Raw genomic sequence first — 23,932 nt, 5'->3', positions numbered from 1 at the left:
ACTGTAAAAGTATAATGAATCTCAATTGGGGCAACTGGTAAAAGGGATAGAGATTTAATGGCAAGTGTTGCATGCAAGAACGTTTTACTGCTTCCTGCCCTTTCATCCTTCAGCTCCTTTTGTGTGGCTTGTTTCCCCTATATTTTTAAATCATTTATTGTTTCCCTGAGGTTGATGTTTCAATCATTTCAGCTAGAGGAGAACCCTGTGCATCCATCCTGCTCATGTGAAAATTCTAGCCAGGGCACTATTGTAGTACAGTTGCAGATTTCAAACGCTGCTAGGTATGTAGCTTCTGGAGACAGGCGAGAGAGTAACTATGATCTCAGCCTGCTACCAAGCATAGGGCCAGGCCACTTGGATGCTGAGCTCTCTCAGCTCCCAGTGACATCAGTGAGAACTGAGAATTCTAAGCTCTACAGGGTCAGGCCTATGGGGCTCATAACCGCGAGTTAACTTACTGACAGTTCTATTAGTAAGTAACGTGGGCCCAATCCAATGCACCTTGTACTTAGTGCAAAGATTCCCATTGACTTTAATGAGCTATGGATCAGGAACCACGCTGGATAGTAAGTGCTTCAGGATCAGGCTCTATGAATATACAGTATGTGTAAAAAAATATATATATATTAGTGTGCATTGAACTTTTGATCAGTGCTCCCCTGGAATTTAAGCAGAATACTCTGTCACATCAAACTCATATATAGAATTATAATTAGTTTAATGTCTATAACTTTGAATAGTGCCGTTGTGTTATTCCTTGGCTTCTCGGCTTCCTTTTCTGTTTTTTATGCTCTGCATCTCTGTCCCTTGGCAGCAGCTATTCCTACAAGTTATCCAGTGGTGAACTTCCTTGCTGTGTTAACCTTTTGAACCAGAGGGGTTTGAACTCCTTGCTGTTATAACAGCACTAACCTTCACCACTGGTAGCAGACGCTGCCACACTGACCTCTGCTTTCTCTACCCTCGTCTATCTTTTCCTTTGGATCAATATGCAGTTAATGTCAATGCAGTTGTCCTTTGCATTTTATTGAAGATATTTTGGTGATGGCCATGTGCTGGATTCTTCTGTTTGTAGTCACAGGGACCCTCTATCGACACACAGTAGTCCTTATCGAATTCTGGAACGACAGCCCTATGGAGGGAGAAGCATGCCTACAACGCCGGTGCTCACACGCAACGCCTACAGTAGTAGCCATTTACAGTAAGCTGAGTTCCATTCAATCGTTGGGAAGTAACGTGTCTCTTGTGCAGCAGTGTAAGAGGGTAAAGAAATAGGATCCTTTTGTGTGTGTCCTTTGCCAAGATAGAGGCAGGGTTGTCAGCCTTTGATTTTTTCACATGGATAATTGGACATCAGTCATCGCTGGCACATGTAGCTCTGCACCAGCTTTCCAACATGCAAATGATGGACTTTCCAGGCTCAAGTGCCAGCTGTAGATTTCCAGAGAACAGCGTGTACGAACTTGTGCATGCAAACTTAGAGATGGGATTGAAGCCGGTTGGGAAATGTTGCCCGTGTGGGGAGAGAGGGCTATATAAATAGATAAGAACGCTATGATCGTCCTGGTTTTGTAAACATCCAAACTTCAGGGGGTTTATGTTTAAGCTACGCAGTATTGCTTGTTTCAGAAAGGTAACTATACAATTATTTATTTATTTTTTATGTATTTATAAAATTCTTAAGACACCGCTAGCCAGCATTATTTTTATCATCGTACTGTATATTTGTGGATATTAAATGTAAAGACTAAGCAGGGGGTGAGATCCACTTGTAACTCATTACCAGAATATGACCTTGTTAGTCTCACTTTTGTCACAGTTTTGAATCATCTGTTGCTGCAAAGGTAGAATCTTTAAGTCAAGTTCCCTTCAGTGTCATCTAGATCTTTTATCCAGAAAAAATAAAAAGCTGATTTTGAGACCATGCCCAGGCATTCCAAGCTGCTAGGGAAGGTGCTGCATATTCTAAATGGGACTTTTATCTTCCCTATCCCTGACTAAAGGATCTTGATTATTGTAAACTGAACTTGGTTTCAAGCTTTTTACCTTGTTCTACCATGCCACCAACAGCAAGAAAGGATTTGCCCTGGTTGATATGGCAGCTGACTTAGGAATAGTCCACCTAGGACTTTGCATCACCTGCCAAAACCTGACCCTGTACTTTGCTTGGAAAGAATTCTTTGTTTTGCCACACACTAACTCTCAAATGCTTCATGTCTGTGTACGACTTCTACATCCAACCTAATTTTCTGCCGTTTCAGGCCGGATATGTCCCCAGAGCACTGCAGACAGCGCAGCGGGAGTCTAGAGTCCCAAACCCCTTTGCTGTCGGAGACTGCCAGTGAAAAGCCTGTGTTCTCCTTCTCAAAATCCCAGCGAAGTAGCAGCACTGAAATACTAGACGATGGATCATCCTACACCAGCCAGTCAAGTGCAGAGTATTACTGCGTGACGCCTAACCCCAACCCATATTACACCACGCAGACGCTTGACAACCGCATGAGAGGCCGAAGGAGGTCTAAGAAACAAAACATTTCTGCTGCAAGTTCAGGAAGCATGCCAAATCTTGCCCAGAAAGACTCACGGAATGGCGTCTACCAAAAGAGTCAGGAGCATCCTTCTTCTAGTTACTATGTTCCTGGCTATTCACCTTACACTGAATGTGACGTTTATTACAATGGGGGATACGTTTATGAGAATGACACAGAGGGACAGTATAGCGTCAACTCTTCATATCGCTCATCGGTGCACTGTGGGTACGACCGTTATCGGGAACTCAGGTCCTACCACGAAGGGGAGATGGAAAGAGTACCACACAATCCATATGCAACTCTGAGACTTCCAAGGAAGCAGGTTGCTAAAACGCAGCAAATAACCAAAAACATTCACAAGGCCTTAGTAACAGAGCATCTCCGTGGTTGGTACCAACGTGCCTCCGGTCAAAAGGACCAGGGTCAGAGTCTGCAGGCAGGCTTTGACTCTGACCGAGGATCCCAAAGGAGTCTGGGCTTTGCAGGGCTGCAAGTACCGTTCTCTCCTAGCAGCCGGGCTTCTTCTTTCTCTTCAGGTAACAGATGATTTGTGATATGCTAAATATTTTATATGTCCCTTCGGAGGGGCACATCCTCTCCACATTAATACCCTTGCAAACCCACTGAAATCCATGAAGGAAATGGGGCTGCATGAGCGTAACCGAGGGCAGAATTTCATCCAACAAAACTAAAATGCAGAATAGCTAAATATGAATCTTTGTATGATAATTGAATGATGCAGGTGGCACAGGCCCTATCAGTAGGGATCGGTACATGCTCCAAGCTTACCTGGATGCACCTTGACCTGCTTCAGACTGTTCCCAGAAGCACTGCCGATGGGACAAGGACTTAGTTGTCTAGGATGGTATGTCCATGTCAGACATTCAGGATTTTCAAAGGCTGAGGTGTAATTTCTGGGAGCACCACTTTTCTGCCAATCCCACCAGGAAAGGACACCACCATCATAGTGGTACCTTTAAAAATGGGTACACGCCCCGTGTTCTGTAAACACAAGTGGCAGACATACCCCTGATGCCGGTCAGAAGAATGCTACGGTAATAGGACTTAGTCATTTGCAGTTGCTCACTGAGACATGAGTGGAACACTGCTGTGAGGCAGGGAAGTTTCATTCCTGTTTTATAGACATTGCAGATGGTGCATGGCCCCAGGTCAGCAGGTGCATCGCCCTAGGCTGCAGCAGGAGTCCGTGTCTAAGGTGGGGCTAGTAGGCAGGGGGCCCAGATTCCCTGTCCCGTTCTCACATTGCTGAGTCATTTGCCCTTTATGCAAAAATAAAAATCTGAAGAAACCTCACCGGCACGGTGGGGTCCAAATAGCCATGTTCATCACATCCCCAGCACATGCCAAGCCTAGTTCAGTATCCACGCTGCTTCTCTGGCTGGTTTCTAAAGCACAGAATACAGCCACTCTGACTGGGAGGCTCCACAAACTCTTTTTTAAAGGGGAGACCAACCGATTCCTCTACCCTACACACACCATGCCTCACTCTCCAAAGTACGTGTAAAGACAGGTGTGTTTGGAGTCTGTGTCCCCTACAGAAACCTGCCGAGATTGTTAATGAAAAACATCTTGCTTCTTTCAGTCCTCTGAGCTACCGAAAAATCTAATGTGCTCTCGTTGTTTTTACAATTCTAGCGTCTTCTACAAACACTTCTGGAAACTGGCGGAACCAGATTGCACTAGGGCTTTCCGATTATGATACATCGTCTCATTCCTCTTATACCAGCTGTTATGGGAATGTTTATGGCAACCTTCCACTGCAGAGCAGGTGAGCAAAGTGCAGTAAGACTTGCTGCCCTCTCCTCTGTACTGTGTAAGCTTTTAAAACTTATCTAGGTAGCAATCAGGTATGAGGGAGCCAACTCCTAAACCAAGAGCAGTTATGAAACCAACTTACTGAGAGCAGATCTGCTCCGTACCATACAGCTTCAGCTGACTCAAGCAAGAATATTCCTGCGTTTCTTTCTAGCTGTCCTCAGGTAATGTTTTACTTTACTGATCATACTGATATGGCATCTTTTATCCAAGGATCTTAAATCAGTAACACTAGACCAGACCATCAGTTGGTGTAAACGGGCAGAGCTCTGTTCTAGCCACTGGAGCTAAATTGATATACGCCAGCTGAGAGTCTGGCCTATTCACTACGTTATCTGCACAGTAGGCCTGGGAGGGAGAGAGGTATAATCGTGTCTATTTTAATTAGGGGAAAACGGGCACAGAGAAGAGTTAAGGGCTCGGTTGTACCTGTCAATATGAGAGTGTGCAAGGATGGGACAAGGTGCAAATAGCATTCCCCCTTACACCTCTCTGCAAGGGCGCGGCATGTCATGCCCTGACAGCAGTGATTATCAGGCCAGCATTGCTAGTGAACTAGCCTCCCCAGAGAGCATAATTGTGACCCTGTCCCACCGTCCCTCAACAGAGCAAACCCTATGGAGACTGAATGATACTTTGCCCCCTGTAAGTGGCCCGGCAGCCATGTTCTCCCTCCGCTTCTGGAGCCGTTGTGCCTCCTGAGGGAGAGGCTGTTTCTCTCCAAGCTCATATCCACGTGATAGCGTTCAAAGGTGCTACCCACAGTTGTTGTCACCACAAATAAACCGAGTGCATCTCACAGTGGGGGTTTAACCGTTAAACCATCCTGACTTGACATGGCTACACAGACAGCTGCCTAGAGAGTGCAGAGTGGGGCTTTGCACAAGTTATGCCTCTTACTCCCTTTCACATAGACGTGGGAACTGGCCACTCGGGTACACGTTTACTCTGTGAAGGGCTGGAACAGTCCAGCATTTCGCTCTAGTGCTGCAAACAGATATTCACACGACTCTTCTGCTTCCTGTTTTCTGTCTCCTTCCTCCTCCGCTTTCTAACTCCACCTGTTATCAGTCAGAACAAAGGTCTTCTGTCCAGGAGAATGATTGCGCCTGCAGAAATGAGATCATTTTTAAATACTCTTATGCTAACTGTAGCCAGCTGGAGTAAGTACAGTACTCCACATTTGTGTGTCTGCTTCATGGATTGCAGTTTTTGCTTGCTGCTGGGCTGACTGGTGTGAAGTTACCTAGTGACGTATTTATTTGTTTTTAAACAACCAGAAGCATTAAGAAAGGAGTATAAAAGTCTTCACATTGATTTTCATTAAATGCCTTAAGTTTGGGGTGGTTGTTTTTTTGATTGCAGTGACTAAAAGAACTACAGTAACAACATTTTAAAAATAGCATTTCGACTAATTACTGACCCTCCTACAGTTGGGGTTTGAAAAATGTAAATGAGCTGCCTTATTTTGACAACTTTATCCCTTCGATTTACGTTAACTGTAACGTTTTTTATATTCTGATCACTGTCCAAATCCACCCCAGTATCACACTCTTTGTAGTGAACATATCCATGTGTGGCTATTGTAAATGACTGATTGCCATATGCTATATGGCCCTTATCTGCAGGCACATGCAGATCAAGGATATTGGATATGACTCTTATGACGTTGCTGACACTGGGAAACACACAGGGGTAAGTCATTGTCATAGCTCTATTTGAGATCAGTGGAACTATGACAGTTTACACCAGCTAAGGATCTGCTCCTTATTATCTTCCCTGTCCGGAGAACAAATCACAGGGTTACATTTGGATCCCAATTACACTGCTGTAAACCCAGAGTAACCTCATTGACTTTCAGATACTCACAGTCAATGCGGTTACTCTGAGTTTATGATGGTGTCACTAAGATCAGAAACTGCTCAGTCTCTACAGATTATTTACTTCTAAGCATTACCAACCCAGCACCTGAAATCCCAGTGCAACGCTTACTCAATTATCATTTACGCTGTGTTTCTTTTGTAGAGCATATGCAGAGACGAGCCAACTGGAGGATGCTGACGAGAACCAGTTGGAAGCTGACTTGCACAGTAATGAGCAGAGGCTGTTTTGGCATGAGGATTCTAAGCCTGGGACGCTCGTGTAGGCCCTCAACAGCCCTGTATTTGCACCCCCCATGTGCCTTGCACAGAATGCAGTTCCCTCGAAAGAGATCTCCTGTGGAATTCCCCCCCCACCCCACTCAAAAATGAAAGTATTTTGGCTTGCGGGTGAAGATTGTGTTCAGCATTAAGAGGGACATGTACAAAATTACAAAGTCTTTCCAACAATGGCATTTCTTTCTGAATCCAGACAATAGCCTAACTGAGCAAGGGCAGGCCGCCACTGAATCTATGAGGAGATGCAGCACTTGGCTGAAGTATTTATATTTAGCAAGCACTTTTTAGAAGACTGGAAGGTGTTGAAGGCAAACCTCAACAAAATGTGAAAAGGTGACTTATGGAGAAAACAGAAATTTTAGGAGCACAATTCAGATGGCTGAAAGAAGAAGAAATAAAAATGTCTTCTGCCGTCACTTATGATGACCAAGAAGGACTTCATAAGCTGATGAAGGATACTGTGTGTGTGTGTGTGAATGAGGCAAAGATTGACTCAGTCAGTATTGGAACATTACTTGAAGGAAGGCTGGATTTTTTTAATGGAGGTTTGAATGAGCTACAAAATTTTGGGGGCGGGGAGTGTTATTACGAGTGTTTGTATGCACCACAAAATGGATTCTGGAAAGAAAGGCAATTTACTATTGCAACATGTAATGTAAAACTAACCCTAGAAGGCTGGGTGGATTTTGGAAATAGAAGCAGCAAACGTTGAACTGTTCCCATGATAAAATGTAATTAATATCCTCACGTTTAAATGAATTTTCCATGGTACAATTTCATTGTGCAGATGGGCATGCAAATAGTCGTGTTGAATGCACAGTGAACTCTTAATTAGATAGCTATTACATTTTGCTCTGCCAGATTGATGGAAAATCGGAGGTGGAATGCTCTAGTTATCACATGTGGAACAATTTTATTAAACTGGCCAGTATTCTAAGGTGGATGCAACAAAAAAAATAAATAAATAAAAAGACCAAGTCGGTGCCTTAAAATTGAGGGCATTAGAATTGTATAACGTCATCTGAAACGCCAGGTGCACTACTAAGTCACTAAGTGACAAAACAGCATTTTCACAAAATCATTTACATTGTTTTTAAAAAATCAACAGCAGTTTTGATCTAGGAGGGATAAGCCTACCTCATATCATCCATCTGTAGAAACCAATTAGTGTGGACTAACTTGTGTAGTTTACAAAAAAAAAAAAAAGAAAATTTGCATACTGTAAAATAATTCTTGTTTCTCAACTGTACTGTGCTTCACTCCATAAAATGGTGCTCTTTTATTTCTTTTATACACAGGGTTAGTTACTCCTTGTTCATATTGTGAATAGCAACGTTTCTGATAAACTTTTGGAACATTTTTTTACCAGTATTCCAAAGCATGTAATATAGACCGAAAGACAAATTTGTTAAGCTGGTCCTCAGTCATTTGTATTATTAGAGTTGAGGTTTGGAATAAACAAAACAATAAAAAATAATTTATTTCCTTTTGCATATTTGTATACCCTTCTAGAAACGCAAAAGTCCTTTTTGCTGATTCCTTTTCTACTTCTGACTTTTTGGGCCTATTATTTTGTATAGGTCAATAAACTAAAAGTGTGCTACCAAAAACGTTTTGGTGTTCTGCTTCTCCTGGGCTATCCGGAAGAACAGTTCTCTGGGTGGTATTTGAGTGCTTTATTCTAAGCAATTCTAGGCAGCACTCATCAACCTCTGATGTCTCTTAGCCTTTACCATCAAAGCTTTATCACCATTCAGCCAATGAACAAGGGCCGTTTCCTAGCACAATTATCACACCACTCATCATGAGGGTTTGTGTAACTTTTCCGAGTGAGGCCATATCATCACTTTGTAACGTACGTCACAAAGCTATTAAACCTTCATAGAACAACATTTGGAAGCTCACTGGGGCAGGGACTGGCTTTTTGTTCCCTGTTTGTACAGGGCCTAGCACAATGGGGCCCTGGCCCATGACTAGGCCGCCTACTTGCAACGATAGTACAAATAATCCATAATAATAATTTCTTAACATCTGATTTTTCAGCCATTTCTGGGCACCCGCAGCTCCTGCTGAAGTCGATGAGCGCTGCAAGGTGCACAGCATCTGTTTACGTTACCTAACACACTTTTTTTTTTTTTTGTCTGAAACCATTTTAGATGCAACAGAAAGTTAACAAACATAACAGAAAGCTCAGTGTCAGCACTGGGGATAGTCCATTGATTCCCAATTTCCTGGGGCTAAGCATCATAGTACAAAAGGCCTCTCTAGACGGCGTGGGTATGACTGAGAGCCATGTGCTCTCTGTAATCTAATCTATACTGTCAGACTCAATATGTCATCTGCATCCCTTCCATTGATTTTCCTTTCCCTGCCGTGACAGTGCAGTGGGATTTCTCCAAAACAAACTAAACAAGCACACCTCCTCTCTCTCCTGCTCACCCCCCTTAACAAAAAGAAACACCGTGAAGAAAATTCTTCTACAAGTTGGAACACAAGTTTGTGAAATTAAAATCCAGGCGCTGATGGCATCTCTGACAATTCTTTGTTTATCTCCCGAGGTGCCCAGCTGAGTTCCTTTTCTGTTCATGCTGTTGTTGTGGGGGAGTCTAGGCCCCGGGGTAGTCCATTATTTTTTGTCAGGTCCAAATTACTTGGTCAAGGTCCAGACTCCGAAGAAGAAAATAATACTAAAAAATAATAACAATAATGATAATAATTAAAGAAAGATTTCAAGGTCCCTTCAAAAGCATCTGGCAGTCCAGATTTGGCCCATGGTCTGCCTATTGACTACCCCTGGTCTAGGCCCTGTGAGGTGAGAAGAGGAATGAAATTTGGCCTTCTAAAATGCAGTGCAGCAAGTGGAATTTACCCTTTGACCTTCACTCCACCCGGAGCGGAGATACTCAGGTATAATTTTTGCAAAGGACAAAGCAATTTGTTGCCAGCAGCTGACTTAAAAAAAAAAAAAATCATGTGTGAAAAGATTTTGGGGTGGTGGTTTTGTTTTTTCCCCAATAGAAAGAAATGTCCTTCCCATTGGTTAGACCTTTTCCTTTTGCCTCTTTCTGACTGACTCATGAATCGCCACACAATTGTCACTGGCTTCCTAGCTAACCCAGAATTTGAGACCGGATCCTGCTTCTTTGGAAGTCAATGCAAAGTGCGGGTTCGGCCGTTTCGCATCAAAGGGAATGAAAAAGCTGCTCCCAAAGAACAAGCCGGCCGCCGCACAGCCCCTTCTCCAGGTCTCGCCTGCACTGGCTTAGCAGGTTCTTCCGGCTCAGCCTCCACATCCGAGGCAGAGGAACACCTCTGTGATCCTGCGTTATCAAAATAAAAACTACCCCACAGCCAATGTAGGGCACGCCTCTGCCACCGCACGCTCCCCGGGGAGCATTGGGTAAGTCCAAAACATACTGTCAATGCAACGAGAAGCTGGCTGGTCAGGCTTACTCACCATAGTACCATTTGTTCTCATATGCTGTGCCTGGGCTAATCGGAGTCCTTTTGCAAAATCTGCCCGAGATTTGGAGGAACACTGACACGACGATTGCAGGTCCAGGTGTAGGACCAGGTCCAGGACGAGTATCGCCTTAAGATGGGGCTCTGAATATGGCCTCCTGCTGCAGGATGCAAGGATCCTGTGAGCAGGCACGTCCTGCAGGTGTTCCTGATGGAGGATGGAAACACCATCGATTCATAAAATTTAAGACCAGGCGATACCTCTAGATCATTTAGTCTGACCTGTGTATCACACACCATTACATTTCACTCAGTTACCCCGATCACTTCTTTGACTAAAGCACAACTTGTGTTTGCATCTCTTCCAGAAAGGCATCTAGACTTGATCTGAAGACATCCAGAGAAGAAGAATCCACCACTGTCCTTGGGAGTTGGTTCCAGTGGTTAATCATCTTCACTGTTTAAAAAGGGGTGCCTCATTTGTCACAGCTTCAGCTTCCAGACACTGAATCTTGTTCTGCCTTTCTCTGCTAGATTAAAGAGCTCTTCAGTACTCGCCCTTGAATCATCCTTGTGACTCTCTTCCGCATCCTCTCCAATTTTGCAATACCCTTTTTTAAAAATGTGAACACCAGAACTGAATGCATTAGCTAGTATCGGTCTCACCGATGCTGTACAGAAGAGTAAAACCACCTCTGTGCTACATCTCATCACTCCCCTGTTTCTGCACCCCAAGATCACAATAACTCCTTTATCACAGCATCACACATGTTCAGTTGATTGCCACTAGGACTCCTAAATCCTTTGGATAGTCGCTGCTTTCCGGGATGCTGTCCCCCATTCAAAAGGCGGAGCCTGCATTCCTTGTTCCTGCATGAATAACTTCGCATTTGGCTGTATTCAAATGCATTTCGTTTGGGCCCAAGTTACCAAGCGATTGGATTGCTCTGTAAAACTGCCCTGTCCTCAACATTATTTACCACTAGACCAATCTTTGTCATTGTGATGGGCTGTACTGCCCACACTGGCCCTGCAAGGGCTGAATTAGGCCAGGTGGGCCCAATCAGCCAATTCAACTGCAAATGGGAGAGATTTAGGCTGTGTGGAGGGAGCTAATTAGAAGGAAGATCACCCGTGAGGGAACAGGCAGGGGCTTCTATAAAGCCAGGAGGACAGCAACAGTGGTGGGAGTAGCCGGGAGGAAGCCTGCTGTACTGCTGAGGCCAGGGAGAAGGAAGGGGAGAAGCAGCATGGTAGGAGGAGTCCAGGGGTGACAGCAATAAAGGGGCGTACATGCAGAACTTAACTGTTCACTACAGGCCCCAGACTGGAACCCTGAGTAGAGGGTGGGCCTCAGTTACCCTACCATCCCTTGCAGAGCGGCATTGCATGGGACAGTGGATATGAAGATCTGTGAGGACTGCCTGGTGCTGCTTGTGCAGAGAGACTTTGAAAGACCACTCCGGAAAGGGAGACTACTGAGTCACGAAGAGGAAGCAGCAGCTCCTCAAGTGAGGGAGGGGCTGCAGACCGAGACAGAGAGATGGCATGCAACTGCAGGAAGGGGCATCAACTTGGTGGAGCTAATCCCCAGAACCGCCAGACGGAGGCGCTGTCTAGCAGTGAGTAGAGGCCCCATCACAGTCATCCACCAATTTTATCAGCAGTGATTTTACATTTACTTACACATCATTGATAGGAAATGTTAAATACCATCAGGCCTAGTACCAACCCCTGTGAAACCCCACTGAAAATACCCTCTCTTGATGATGATTCCCCGTTAACTAGTTTTTGAGATCTGTCAGTTACATTTTCCTACTCGATGTAACGGGTGCTCTATTGATACTATATTGATCTTGCTAATTTTTTTAATCAGAATGTCATGCAGTACTAATGCCTTACAAAAATCTAAGTATCCTATATCTGTGCAGTTACCCTTTATCAACCCAGCTTGTACTCTCATCAAAGAATGAAATCAGATTGGTTTGTCAAGATCTCCTTTCCAGAAAACCATGTTGACTGGCACTAATTAGATTCCTTTCCTTTAATTCTTTATCAATTGACTCCCGTATCAGCTTTCCCATTATGTAGCCTGGGATTGGTGACTGGCCTATTGTTACCCGTCCTACTTGCCCTTTCTGAATATTGATACAACATTAGCACTCATCTAGTCTTCGGGAATTCTCCCCGTAATCCATTGTTATCTTGGATGTGCAGCGAGAGAATGAGATTCCATGAATTTGGTGACATTTTAAAAACAGAGGAGCCCGATCTGCAAAGTTTGGGTCAGAATTTTTCTGATATTTAGGGATGTTAGGCCTGAAAATTCCGGAAGGCCTGGGGTTAAAACATGCTCCCCTGGAGGATCACCTGCTGGTCTACTGGTAGCTGAGAATGGATAGTTCTCTGACAACATCTGCTCAATGATCAGCCAGCTGTCAAAAAACTAATGGAATGTTAGGAACCATTCGGAAAAGAATAGACAATAGTGCCAGAAAATGTCATAATGCATCGTATCTGGTACACCCACACCTTGAATACTGTGTGCCGTCCTGGTTGCAACATAAAAGATGAGGGAGATGGAACAGCTTCTATATGAGGAGAGATTAAAAAAGATGGGAACTGTTCAGCTTGGGAAAGAGACTATTGGAGAGGGATATGATAGAGGCTTATAAAATCATGACTGGTGTGAAGAAAGGGAACAAGGAAGTGTTGTTTACCCTTCACATAACACACGAACCAGGGGTCACCCAATGAAATTAATAGGCAGCAAGTTAAAAACAAACAAAAGGAAGTACTTCTTCACACAATGCAGTCAACCTTTGGAACAAATTGCCAGGCTAAGTTCACTCTAAGCTGCGCGGCCGTGCAGCAGGCTATCAAGGGCCGCGCAGGTGAGGAGAGGCACCTCTCTCCCGGCCCCAGTCCCGGAGCTGCCGTGGCCAGCAAGAGGCACCTCTCCCCTGGCCCCAGCCCCGGAGCTGCTGCGGCTGGGGAGAGGTGCCTCTCCCCAGCCCAGCCTCAGAGCTGCCGTGGCCGGGGAGAGGCGCCTCTCCCCACAGCCCCAACCCTGGAGCTGCCGCAGCTGGGGGGAGGCACCTCTCCCCCACCCCTGGAGCTGCCCCGTCCGGGAAGAGGTGCCTCTCCCCCGGCCTCAGGCTGCTGCGGTGAGAGAAGGCTGGGGGCAGGGTGCATCCAGCCCTTTTTTAGGGTAGAAGAAATAAAGTGGAAAAACAGAGGCAAGGAAGGAGGTCTCTGCAACTCTGAAAGGGGCTGAGAACATGGAATTAAAACGTCCACTCCCCAAAGAGCCCAGCGAGTATAGATCGGGGAGAACTGGAATATATCGCCAACCAAAATGGGGATAAGAGAAGAAGGGAAGAACTTGCAGATTTCATACCCAGCCTAGCATCAGGACGACGAGGGCCGCTGATGCGTTCCATCTGGGGAGGCACCGAGAGATGCTTCACAGTTTGCCTGAACTCTGATGTTACCAATTACTCTCCAGAGCTCTGTGCTGCACAGCGCGGCACACCGGGGATACATGTGTTTAGTTTCTTGTGAATTTGAAGCAAAACCCCAAATCCAACATCCCCGGGCATGTGAGCAAATTCCACCTGGTTCTGGCTCTGAACTTTTGGGAATCTCTAGTTTCTTATTTAACCATAGAACCAGGATATTTCTTTAGCCATGTTCCGCTTCAATAGTTGTGAACAACCACAGTTATCTGTACAGCCGAATGCGCTTGAACAGAAGTCGTTAATAGTATATTTGTAATTATGATCATTTGTAAAGAACTGAAATGGGAAATCATAAAATTGTCATCGATGGATTGTTATTTCATAATATGCTTTCAGCTGTCTCAGCAACGGTTCACCCACCTTTCTTGAGCAGGAACAGCAAGGACATCTAGTGTCTGATCAGGATCACTGCAGGTAAGAGCTTTCTCACCTTTCATCAGCTCAAATCCTTCCGCCTTTTATTTGGGAATATTTTATTCCTCATATTTCCACAACATAATACGTACTGAGAGACAGAACAGAAGCTCAGAGAGAACCTATAAAGATATAACAACAAAAATCCACAGAACAGGGTCAGATCGAATGTTAATCTGAACACCACAATTGCCTTTTTTCCTCTTAACAAAAGCAAAGAAATCACCATGCCTAGAGAATTTTTAGAGTGATTTCCTTTCACTATATTAAATGTAATCTGATCTCTTAGTTATTGTTGTTGCATATTTTTTCTGTTCTGTTAACAACACAAACGTACATTCCTCCTCAGCGTGGCAGGACGAGCTTGTAAAAATTCAATGGTGCAGGAGGCGTTTTATTCAAGTCTGTTCTGTACAGGTTCTTCTGTCTCCCTCATACCTGAGCTTCTTCCACTAGCACATTAAACGTCGTGACGAACATCTGTCACTGGAGGCTTGTTCTTTCTCTGGCCTTCTCCACAGAGGAGGAATCGTGTGGGCCGTGGAGGGTTTTGTCGGTGTTGGGGCTTTTTTAAAATACACACTGCTCTGTTTTTGTGTTAGTGAAGGCAAGTGGAAGATGTGCACCTGATACTTAGCACTTGGAGTGAAACGGGGAAGGTTTGTGATCGTCCGTAGTTCCTGGGGGGAGTTCATTCCAGTCTGGGACCAGCCTCTGAGGAAAGCTTTGTCTCCTACACAGATGAGCTTATCCTATGGTCAAGGGCTTAAAAGAGCATTAATTCACAGCAGCAGGGCATGCTCCCTAGTAAATATTACAAAATCTCAGCATTAGCCCAGCACTAGACTTTGCTCTCTCTAGTCTCAGGGAAGATGAATATTCACCTAGTTCTCCAAAGAGCTCTGTGCAGAGGGCCAGAGCCAGGCCTATGCACCATTTGCGTCTCACTTAAGCCCTATTGTGAGAATTTAAAATGGATTTAAATGGCACAGAGGCCTTGTGCTGCTCCTCTGCACAAGGGTGAATCTCCTCCTGCCCCTTCAACATTTGGAAGAAACCTTGCAGAACTCAGTTCTTTGTGAATGTACTACATGGATTGTTTTATGAAATACATGATGCAATCACCAAACTGTCAAGGAGGAGTAGGTGGAACAAAGCAGGGGTTCTTTCTGGGGACCCCCACCCCAACGTGCTATATAAACTCCAAAGCCCACTGTGCCACAATACCTGGTTTTCAGCTTAAAAAAGCCAGGGCTGGCAATAGGGGGAGCAAGCAGGGCAACTGCCCTGTGCCCCATGCCGCAGGGGCCCCCATGAAGCTATATTACTTCAGCCCCAGGAGGCAGGGCTCAGGGCCCCGGACTTCAGCCCCACGCGGTGGGACTTTGGCTTTCTGCCATGGGCCCCAGCAAGTCTAATGCTGGCCCTGTTTGGCGGTCCCCCTGAAACTTGCTCGCGGCCCCCCCAGGGGGTCCCAGACCCCTGGTTGAGAACCACTGGAATAAGGACTAAGGCTGGAGAACACACTAACTCTGCTTAGCAGTGATAGCTAGCTCCTGTGACCTAGAGCTTCAGAGATAACCAGGTGACAGGATTACTGTCGTCTGAAATATGTACATAAAAGAGCCACGCCTAACATTTGCCACAAACCCCCAGCGAAACACCCCTTTGTTCCAAACCCAAAATTCAGCTCACGTTTGTCGTAACATTCTCTGAGGTTCATAGATCTTTAGAGCTCAGCTGGGCTCATGTATGGATTTGCATAGAAATAAGGTGAAATTTGCCAGTCCACGTGGGTTCAGTGCAAAACTCAATCATTTCCACTCAGGTTTGATCTGAGATGGAACAAAGTCAAAATGAAACCCTGGGGCTATGTAGATCAGAACAGCCACACAAACTTGTGTGCAGCAAAACAGCGAAGGTGCTCTGAGCGCCAATATACAGTGGGGCAGATCCTCAACTGGTGTAAATTGGCGTCGTTTCCATTGGCCAGGTGTCTGGCCCAGTGCATTTAAATATATGTGCCAGGTAACGAGGGCCTTCTTCAAACAGCTACTTAGTGCCCTCTCCTGATCATGTAAAATGATTGCAAGAGAGACAAGGTGGATTAGAGAAGTATCTTGTATTGGATCAACTTCTGTTGGTGAAAGAGAGAAGCTTACATAGAGCTGTTCTTCAGGCCTCCAGAAATTGTGTCATTGTACATGATGATTCTTCAGCTTAAGAGAACAAAACAGTATCAATGCTTGCACTCCACTTTCTAGACAGGCTAGCTAAAATCCTCACGTGCAGATTTCCACGCTCCACACGGCTTCTAATTTGTTTTATACTTTCCTGTCATCTTTAACAAGTTCTTAGGGTAAGAAACTCAGGCACACGACTTTGCCCAGGTGTAAAGACCCGTAAAGCCGACAGGTGCGGAGGAGCACACGGTTTATACAGAGACATCCCTTAGGAGAGGATCTATTAATGGAAATTATCTATGTCCTGGTAAAGAGGAGAGGATAGACGTTGATAAAGTACAGGTAGGAATTGAAGAGAAACAGTCAAATGAAAATGAGTCTCATTCAGTTACATCATATGAAGGCAAAAAACTAAAAAGTGATAAATTTTATAAGTGCTTGTATACTAATGCAAGAAGTCTAAATGCTAAGAGGGTAAACTTTAATGGCTGGTATTAAATGAGGATATTTATATAACAGACATCACAGAAACTTGGTGGAATGATGACAATCAATGGGACACTGTAATAGCAGGGTACAAATATACAGGAAAGACTGAGTAGGTTGTGCTGGTGGGGAAGTGACACTATATTTGACCCTATGCTTTCTTTCACATAAAGAAAAAATCTTAATCAAACTGTACCACAAAATCTCTATGGATAGAAATTCCATGCTTAAATAAGAAGAGTATAGCAGTAGGACTATACTACCTGTACCAACCACCTGATCAGGATGGTGGCAATGATTGTGAAATGGTTGAGGAGATTAGAGAGGCTATCAAAATAGAAAACTCAATAATGAGGGATTTCAGTTATCCTCACATTGACTGGTACATGTCACCTCAGGACAGGATGCAGAGATAGTTTCCAGACCCCATTAATGACGGCTTCTTGGAGCAGCTAGTCCTGGAACCCACAAGGGGAGAGGCAATTCTTGATTTAGTCTAAGTGGAGCATAGGAGCTGCTCCAGGATGTGAATGTAGCTGAACTGCTCAGTAATAGCGACCAGAATATAATTAAATTGTAGGGGGGGGAAATAGCCAAGAAGCCCAAAACAGTAATATTTAACTTCAGAAAGGGAAATGACACAAAAATGAGGAAGCTAGTTAAACAGAAATTAAAAGGAACAGCCACCGGGGTGAAATGCCTACAAACTGCATGAAAACTTTTGAAAAACACTATAACAGAGACTCAAATTAAGTGTATACCTCAAATTTTAAAAAATAGTAAGAGGACTAAAAGAAATGCCGCTATGGCTAAATAACAGTGTAAAAGAGGCCATTAGAGGCAAAAAGGCACCTTGTAAAAATTAAAATCCTACTGAGGAAAAAAGAGAGGAGCATAAACTCTGGCAAGTCAAGTGTAAAAGTATAATTAGGCAACACCAAAAAAGAATTTGAAGAGCAACTAGCCAAAAACTCAAAAAACCAACACCAAAAATATTTTTAAGTACATCAGAAGCCAGAAGTCTGCCAAACAATCTGTGGGGCCAATAGATGATTAAGATGCTAAAGGAGCACTAAAGAAGGACAAGGCCTCTGCAGAGAAGCTAAATGACTTTTTTGAATCAGTCTTCACTGCAGAAGATATGAGGGAGATTCCCCACACCTGAGCCATTCTTTTTAGGTAACAAATCTGATGAACTGTCCCAGATTGGAGTGTCAATAAAAAAGGTTTTGGAACAAATTGATAAACTAACCAGTAATAAGTCACCTGTATCAGATGGTATTCTGAAGGAACTCAAATATGAAGTTACAGATCTACTACCTATGGTAAGTAACGTATCGCTTAAATCAGCCTCTGTACCAGCTGACTAGAGGGTAGCTAATGTGATGCCAATTTTTAAAAAAAGGGCTCCAGAGATGATCCTGGCAATTACAAGCTGGTAAGCCTAACTTCAGTACCAGGCAAATTGGTTGAAATTGTAGTAAAAAAACAGATTTATCAGACACATAGATGAGCATGATTTGTTGGGGAAGAGTGAACACTGTCTTTGTAAAGGGAAATCATGCCTCACCAATCTGTTCGAATTCTTTAAGGGGGGTCAACAAACATGTGGACAACGATGATCCAGTGGATATAGTGTTCTTGGACTTCCAGAAAGCCTTTGACAAGTTCCCTCACCAAAGGCTCCTAAGCAAAGTAAGCCGTCATGGGATAAGAGGGAAGGTCCTGTCATGTATCAGTTACTGGTTAAAAGACAGGAAACAAAGGGTAGGAATAAATTATCAGTTTTCAGAATGGAGAGAGGTAAATACCAATGTCCCCCAGGAGTCTGTACTGGGACCAGCATAAATGATCTGGAAAAAGGGGTAAACAATGAGGTGGCAAAGTCTGTAGATGATACAAAATTACTCAAGATAGTTAAGTCCAAAGCAGACTGTGAGGAATTATAAAAGGATCTCACAAAACTGGTTGACTGGGCAACAAAATGGCAGATGAAATTCAGTGATCTAAAATACCTGGTATTGTTAATTGCACTGTTTACTTGTAAGATGTCTCCGTTTACCCTATAGTGTTCCAGACAGAAAGTGGTCCCTGGTAAACAAGTGATGAAAGCTAGAACTCAAGCTGCGTGAAAGCCTGTTTGTGTATCTAGTTTCTGGTTGTTATTTTTAAATAAGCCTCTTCTATTCAAGAAGGACAGTGATTCCACATATCGAGACACAACATAATGGTATACAGAAAGATGAGGTCCTTGTTCTGAGGACCTTACAAGCTAACCCACCTGCATACAATACACAGGGCAAAAGATCAAGGCCAAAAAGGAGCAGATAGCATCAGACTGCTGGAAGGCTAAGCTGAGAATGGGGAGAGAGGTTTGAAGAAGGATTAAAGCTGCTTGGCATTGTGGAGCAGGGTGACTAATCCAAATTAAGGAGTGGCTAGGAATAGTTTGGATAAATGTTGGGGGCATATATTTCTGCACACACTGAAATGCAGATGATTTTCAACATTGAAAAAGTGAAAAATACAGAAAAGTGTTGCCCAGAATTCTGCATTCATTAATTATTGCTATCACGGGCAACATCCTTGTTCCATAAAAGATCCTTGTGAAAAGGAAACCCACCAGGTTCTTATAAAGTGACCGGGGGAGACGTTTACAGAGTGTCTGGCAAACTCTGATGCAGTCCTTCATCATTGACTGAGAAACCCAAGACAAATAGTGTTCAAGCTGTGCAAACATTAATAGGTTCCAAGGGTGAAGGCAGGAGGAAAGCAGACCTCGTCAGAGCAGGGAAAGAGCAAGAGGTCAGCAGCGATGCAGAAGGAGAATGGAAGGAGACAGGGATCACAATACTTGGGGGCTGTGGCAAGGGTAGAGGAACACAAGCTGGAGCACTCCAATGAGCAGCAAAGCAAGACGGCAGAGCAGGGAGAGGGAAGCAAAGATCAGAACTGGGGGAGGGGATCAAAACAGTGCCCAGGACTTAGAACATTTTGGGCATCAGCCACCCTCATCCCCAGCAAAAGCGCAAGTAAATAGGATCTTTGCACAGAGGGGAATTAAGGGGGGCTGGGGGGGGGGGGGAAACTTCTCCACCTACTCCAGCAGCTTGGCAAGCATAGCCTCGCTGCTGCCACTACTACAATCTATGGGAGTAGCCGCTGGGGCTTCCGTGTGCCCCAAAAAGAGAGGTGGAGGTAGGCTACTGAAAGGAAGCATGGTCGTATGGTTAAGACACTAGACCAGGGATCGGCAACCTTTGGCATGTGGCTTGCCAGGGTAAGCAACCTGGCGGGCCGGGCCAGTTTGTTTATCTGCCGCGGCCGCAGGTTTGGCCAATCGCGGCTCCCACTGGCCGCGGTTCGCCGTCCCAGGCTAATGGGGGCTGCGGGAAGCAGCGCGGGCCGAGGGATGTGCTGGCCTCAAGCAATCTGGGTTGAGATCCTGTGTCTTCCCTCTTGCTTAGACTCTCTGGGTATGTCTACACTGTGATTAAAAATCCCTGGCACTGAGTCTCAGGTCCCAGCTCAGCAGACGCAGGCTTGTGGAGGTTGGGCTACAGGGATAGATGTCTGGAGGCAGGCTGGAGCCTGGGTTCTGGGCCCTCTCCAGCCCAGGCCCGGACATCTACACTGCAGTTTTATAGCCTTCCAAGCCCCTGGAGCCAGAGTCAGCTGACCCACAGGTCTTTTATCACACAGCAGCAAGTCTCGGTACCTGGGTCAACTGACTCAGGCTCACACTACGGGGCTAAAACAAACGGTATAAATGTTCCTGCTGAGGCTGGGGCCAGGCTCTGAAACCTGGAGACAGGGGAGGTCTCCGAGCTCAGGCTCCAGCTATTTCGTGCTGCTCTTTTTAGCCCCATAGCGCAAGCCAGAGTCAAAGTCCTCTTCAGAGTTTTTAATCTTTTCAGTGGGCACTTATCAGGCGAGAAGGTGCAGCCAGGAGCAGTATCCTAGTAATGGGGTAGGTATCCGAGGGCCAAGATATCCAGTGGGCACAAAGTACCCCCGCCCCCTTTCAAAAAAACAGTGGAAGACAAAAGCGGCAGCCATGAAATGAGGCAGACAGATGAGGGAAGTCCTGGAAAGAACAAAGGATCTCTGGGAATGTGTGGGCCTGGGACAAATTCTCAGGTCCAGCCAAGCTCTGCTAGGCCCAGGACCCAGCATGACAGGAAAAAGGTGCCCTGGTGCTCCCATTAAAGCCCGCTCCCCAGCCCTGCGGCCTACTAAAAATCCCTTCAGACTGCAATGCCTCAGGGTTGTTCTAAGTTGGGCCGGGCTACAACAGCCCCCATGGGGCCATTGAGAAGTGATGGTTTGCCTGAGTACAACCATCCGCAAGCCAGGCTCCCTCCCCAGGCATCACCACACCAAACCAGAGAAATCCACAGCTGGCCAAACAGGTCAGCTTTATAGCCCCTTTATGCTCTGTGTGTTTAGTGCTGATGAAAAGAACTGAGGGGAAAGACTCCATATCCCATAACGATTTCCCTGATTCATCCCTTTCTCCTAAAAGAGCTGTGGGAAATGAATTGCCGATGGTCTAATCCACAGCATGGTTTATTTTCATCACTGGTTGCTCTTGTCATTTATTTGTGAGCTGTTAATCCTGTCCATCTGGAGTACTAGCAAAGCTCCACTATACACAGCTAACATTTTGCACTTATCTTGCATCTTTCATCCAAGTATTTCAAAGTGCTTTACAAAATGCTAATTCAATTTCATGAGCTGGGTATGGAATACTAAGATAGATACTCTGAGACATGGATCAGTTAAGCGATTTTACCAAGGACAAAGAGTAAGTGAGAGCAAGGAATAGTCCCCACCTATATATATAACTGGAATATAGTCCATCTTTTGATGAACGCCTAAGAAATATTCAGCTCAGCTGTTACCCCTACCAAAGAGCCTACAAACAAGCTTCAAACAAAGGCAGGTTGTCTTGGTTCTCATGAATGTCGAGTAAGCAGCATTGCTTCATTTGCTTTGAACAATGTGTACCTTGGATTTAAACAGGATTTTAACAAAGGTTGGGCCATATAAGTAACAATATGCTTAACTGTGCAATTAAAATAAGTCATGGATGTGAGGAGCTAGACAAATGTGGGACACCACTGACTACATTTAAGTGTTCGTCAGAGCGATAACTTCTGTGGCAAAATATGTGCCTTTTATGGGGTGAGGGGTTCATTTAAAAAAAAAACATTAAAAAACTCGTTCATTAAATAAAACCTGATCCTCATCTGATATAAACCGGTCTCTTCTTCTTTTTCCACACTTGGCTGGCTCACTGCTCAGCTAGATTCTGTGCAGAGTGGTTACAAAACTGGTTCTCGTTCTCTCAGGTTTGATGGAGCTTGGTTCTCGTTCTCTCAGGTATGATGGAGTATGGGGCGCTTTAATGGTTTTAAATCATTAGTTCAACATTATGAAATGGGTTTTGATTGTAAATATCCTTTTTCATTTGACTCATCTCATAATTGTCCCTGACAAGCCACTTCACGTGAATTAACATGTTCTGTCATTACTCTTACTTAGACTAAAATTATGACTTCATTTTTTACCATGACAAAACTGGCTTTTCCCATTCTTTTTGCCAGGACAAGGAACCTGAATGCTGAGATCTGAGGTAGATATTAGTTCGGTGGGACCTCGTTAATGGGCTGTTGGCTCTTGTGGCATTCCTAGGCTTCTCTAGACCGTATTGGGAATGGAAATCCCAATAAAAGAGAACTTTTCTCTTTAGTCTGTTATACCAACATGCCATTTAGAGCCTGCTTCTACTCTCATTGAAATCAGTGGCAGAGCTCCCATCTGCCCAATCTGAGTATAATGAACGCTCTAGTCCTCAATCCTCAGGTCCAGCCGAGGTCTGTTTGGTGGAGAGCTGAGGAAGGGAAGGAGACAAAGATGGCTTTACACAACTTTTGGGGCTCTCCCAGTTCTGGGTCCTGCCATTGGGGATTGCTGGAGCAAAGCACCCATCTACCCATATTGCTTCCCTCTGTCCATGTTCCCTAAGATGGAGTGTGTGAGGCAGTAGTGTAGGGCCAGCTTCTCCAGCTGTCTGTCACCCAGGAGGAATTCCCCACATCAGCCAGTTAGTTCAGGTCACTGGGCAGAGGATCAGACCTTTGCAGCAATACCATTCTTTCTGTCATGTGACTTTAACGGATGATAAATTCATTTCTCAGGGGAGCTGCCTAACAACAAATCAGATCAAACATGTATTGTTTTTTCCAGAAGATTCCTGGTATCTTTACCACAGGATCTCTCTTTATGATCCCTCTAGTTACTTGGTGGTTCTTATTATTAAAAAGCCATCATCTGACCCTTGATAATCCCCATATGGCATTACCGGGAACTGCTGGACATACTCAGAACCAGTCTGTGTTTTTCAATTTTAGACTGTCCCATCACCCTTACAACTATTTTACAAGCGATGTCAGGTTATGTTACATGGACACATTCTCCAGCCTTTTTTCAGTTAATGCTTTGGCACTTGGTAATGGCATGTATTGGTAGAGGGCAATAAATGGGTGGGTTTTTATCAACAAAAATGAAAACCAACAGTACAGAATTTGCTTTCTAAAGGACTTGGTATCCGCACATGTCCCTATCAGTTATCTTAAAAATAGAACCCATTGAACGTTTTAGACACTTGAAGCATGTTTTGATGATCTGCTACCTTGGAGTCGCACTGTGACGCACGGAGAGAAGTTGGTGAACATGTCGTCCCCTTTCTTTATTCAAGTTAAAAGCTTGTTGCTGCGTTTACTTTCTAGACGGATTGAAGAACGGGAGCTTTTGAAGAAAATACTTGAAAGAGAAATCAATTTAAGTGAAACAATATAGTACCCGATTGTTCTGGGTATCAAACAAATGTTCATGCTCTAAATACTTGCCTCAGAAACAATAAGCGCTAAGTATTAATCGGTCATTGATTTCTATAGGCATTTTTAATCTCTCAGCACAGTTAACGCTTATTTCTTAACTGCTAGTATTCAGCACTTGTAAAGTACCTAGTCAACATGACAGAACTGTATCATTATTCCATATATTAAACAGGCTTCTGTTCAGTTAAAGTGACTCTTTTCTCATCTATATTTTGGATTCCATATTCAAAAATGCTTCCTTAATAATAAGGAATAATTAACAAAAGGAATTAACACTTAGTTCGGCTCTAATACTACACTTGATCTTAGCTCCGAGGAGCCGAGAAGTTTTCTATACTGCAGTTTTGCAGTTTTCTGTACAGGTATGGAGTTTTTAACTCGAAGTATTCAGATCAATTCATGAAAGGTGCTGCCACAGTGACTTCTCAGAGC

General features: G+C 44.4%; 1 protein-coding gene across 7 annotated transcripts in view; it reads left to right on the top strand.

Moving 5' to 3' along the window:
- Positions 1-7,498, top strand: part of FRMD4B (FERM domain containing 4B) — a 198,044-nt gene extending 190,546 nt beyond the window's left edge. For 5 of the 7 annotated variants that reach the window (XM_034775352.1, XM_034775350.1, XM_034775351.1 and 2 more), the window contains 4 exons: positions 1,037-1,204; positions 2,265-3,070; positions 4,191-4,323; positions 6,396-7,498. In XM_034775352.1, the coding sequence (XP_034631243.1) occupies positions 1,037-1,204; positions 2,265-3,070; positions 4,191-4,323; positions 6,396-6,516 (1,228 nt within the window). In that variant the 3' untranslated portion in view covers positions 6,517-7,498. The remainder of the gene's footprint in view (positions 1-1,036; positions 1,205-2,264; positions 3,071-4,190; positions 4,324-6,395) is intronic. The other 2 variants (XM_034775349.1, XM_034775354.1) reach the window with 2 other exon arrangements.
- The last annotated feature ends 16,434 nt before the right edge of the window (positions 7,499-23,932 follow it).

This window comes from Trachemys scripta, chromosome 7, assembly GCF_013100865.1.
Source record: "Trachemys scripta elegans isolate TJP31775 chromosome 7, CAS_Tse_1.0, whole genome shotgun sequence".
NCBI lineage: Eukaryota > Metazoa > Chordata > Testudines > Emydidae > Trachemys > Trachemys scripta.
The sequence above is the reverse complement of the archived record's forward strand: the minus strand, read 5'-3'. Positions and strand labels throughout refer to the sequence as shown.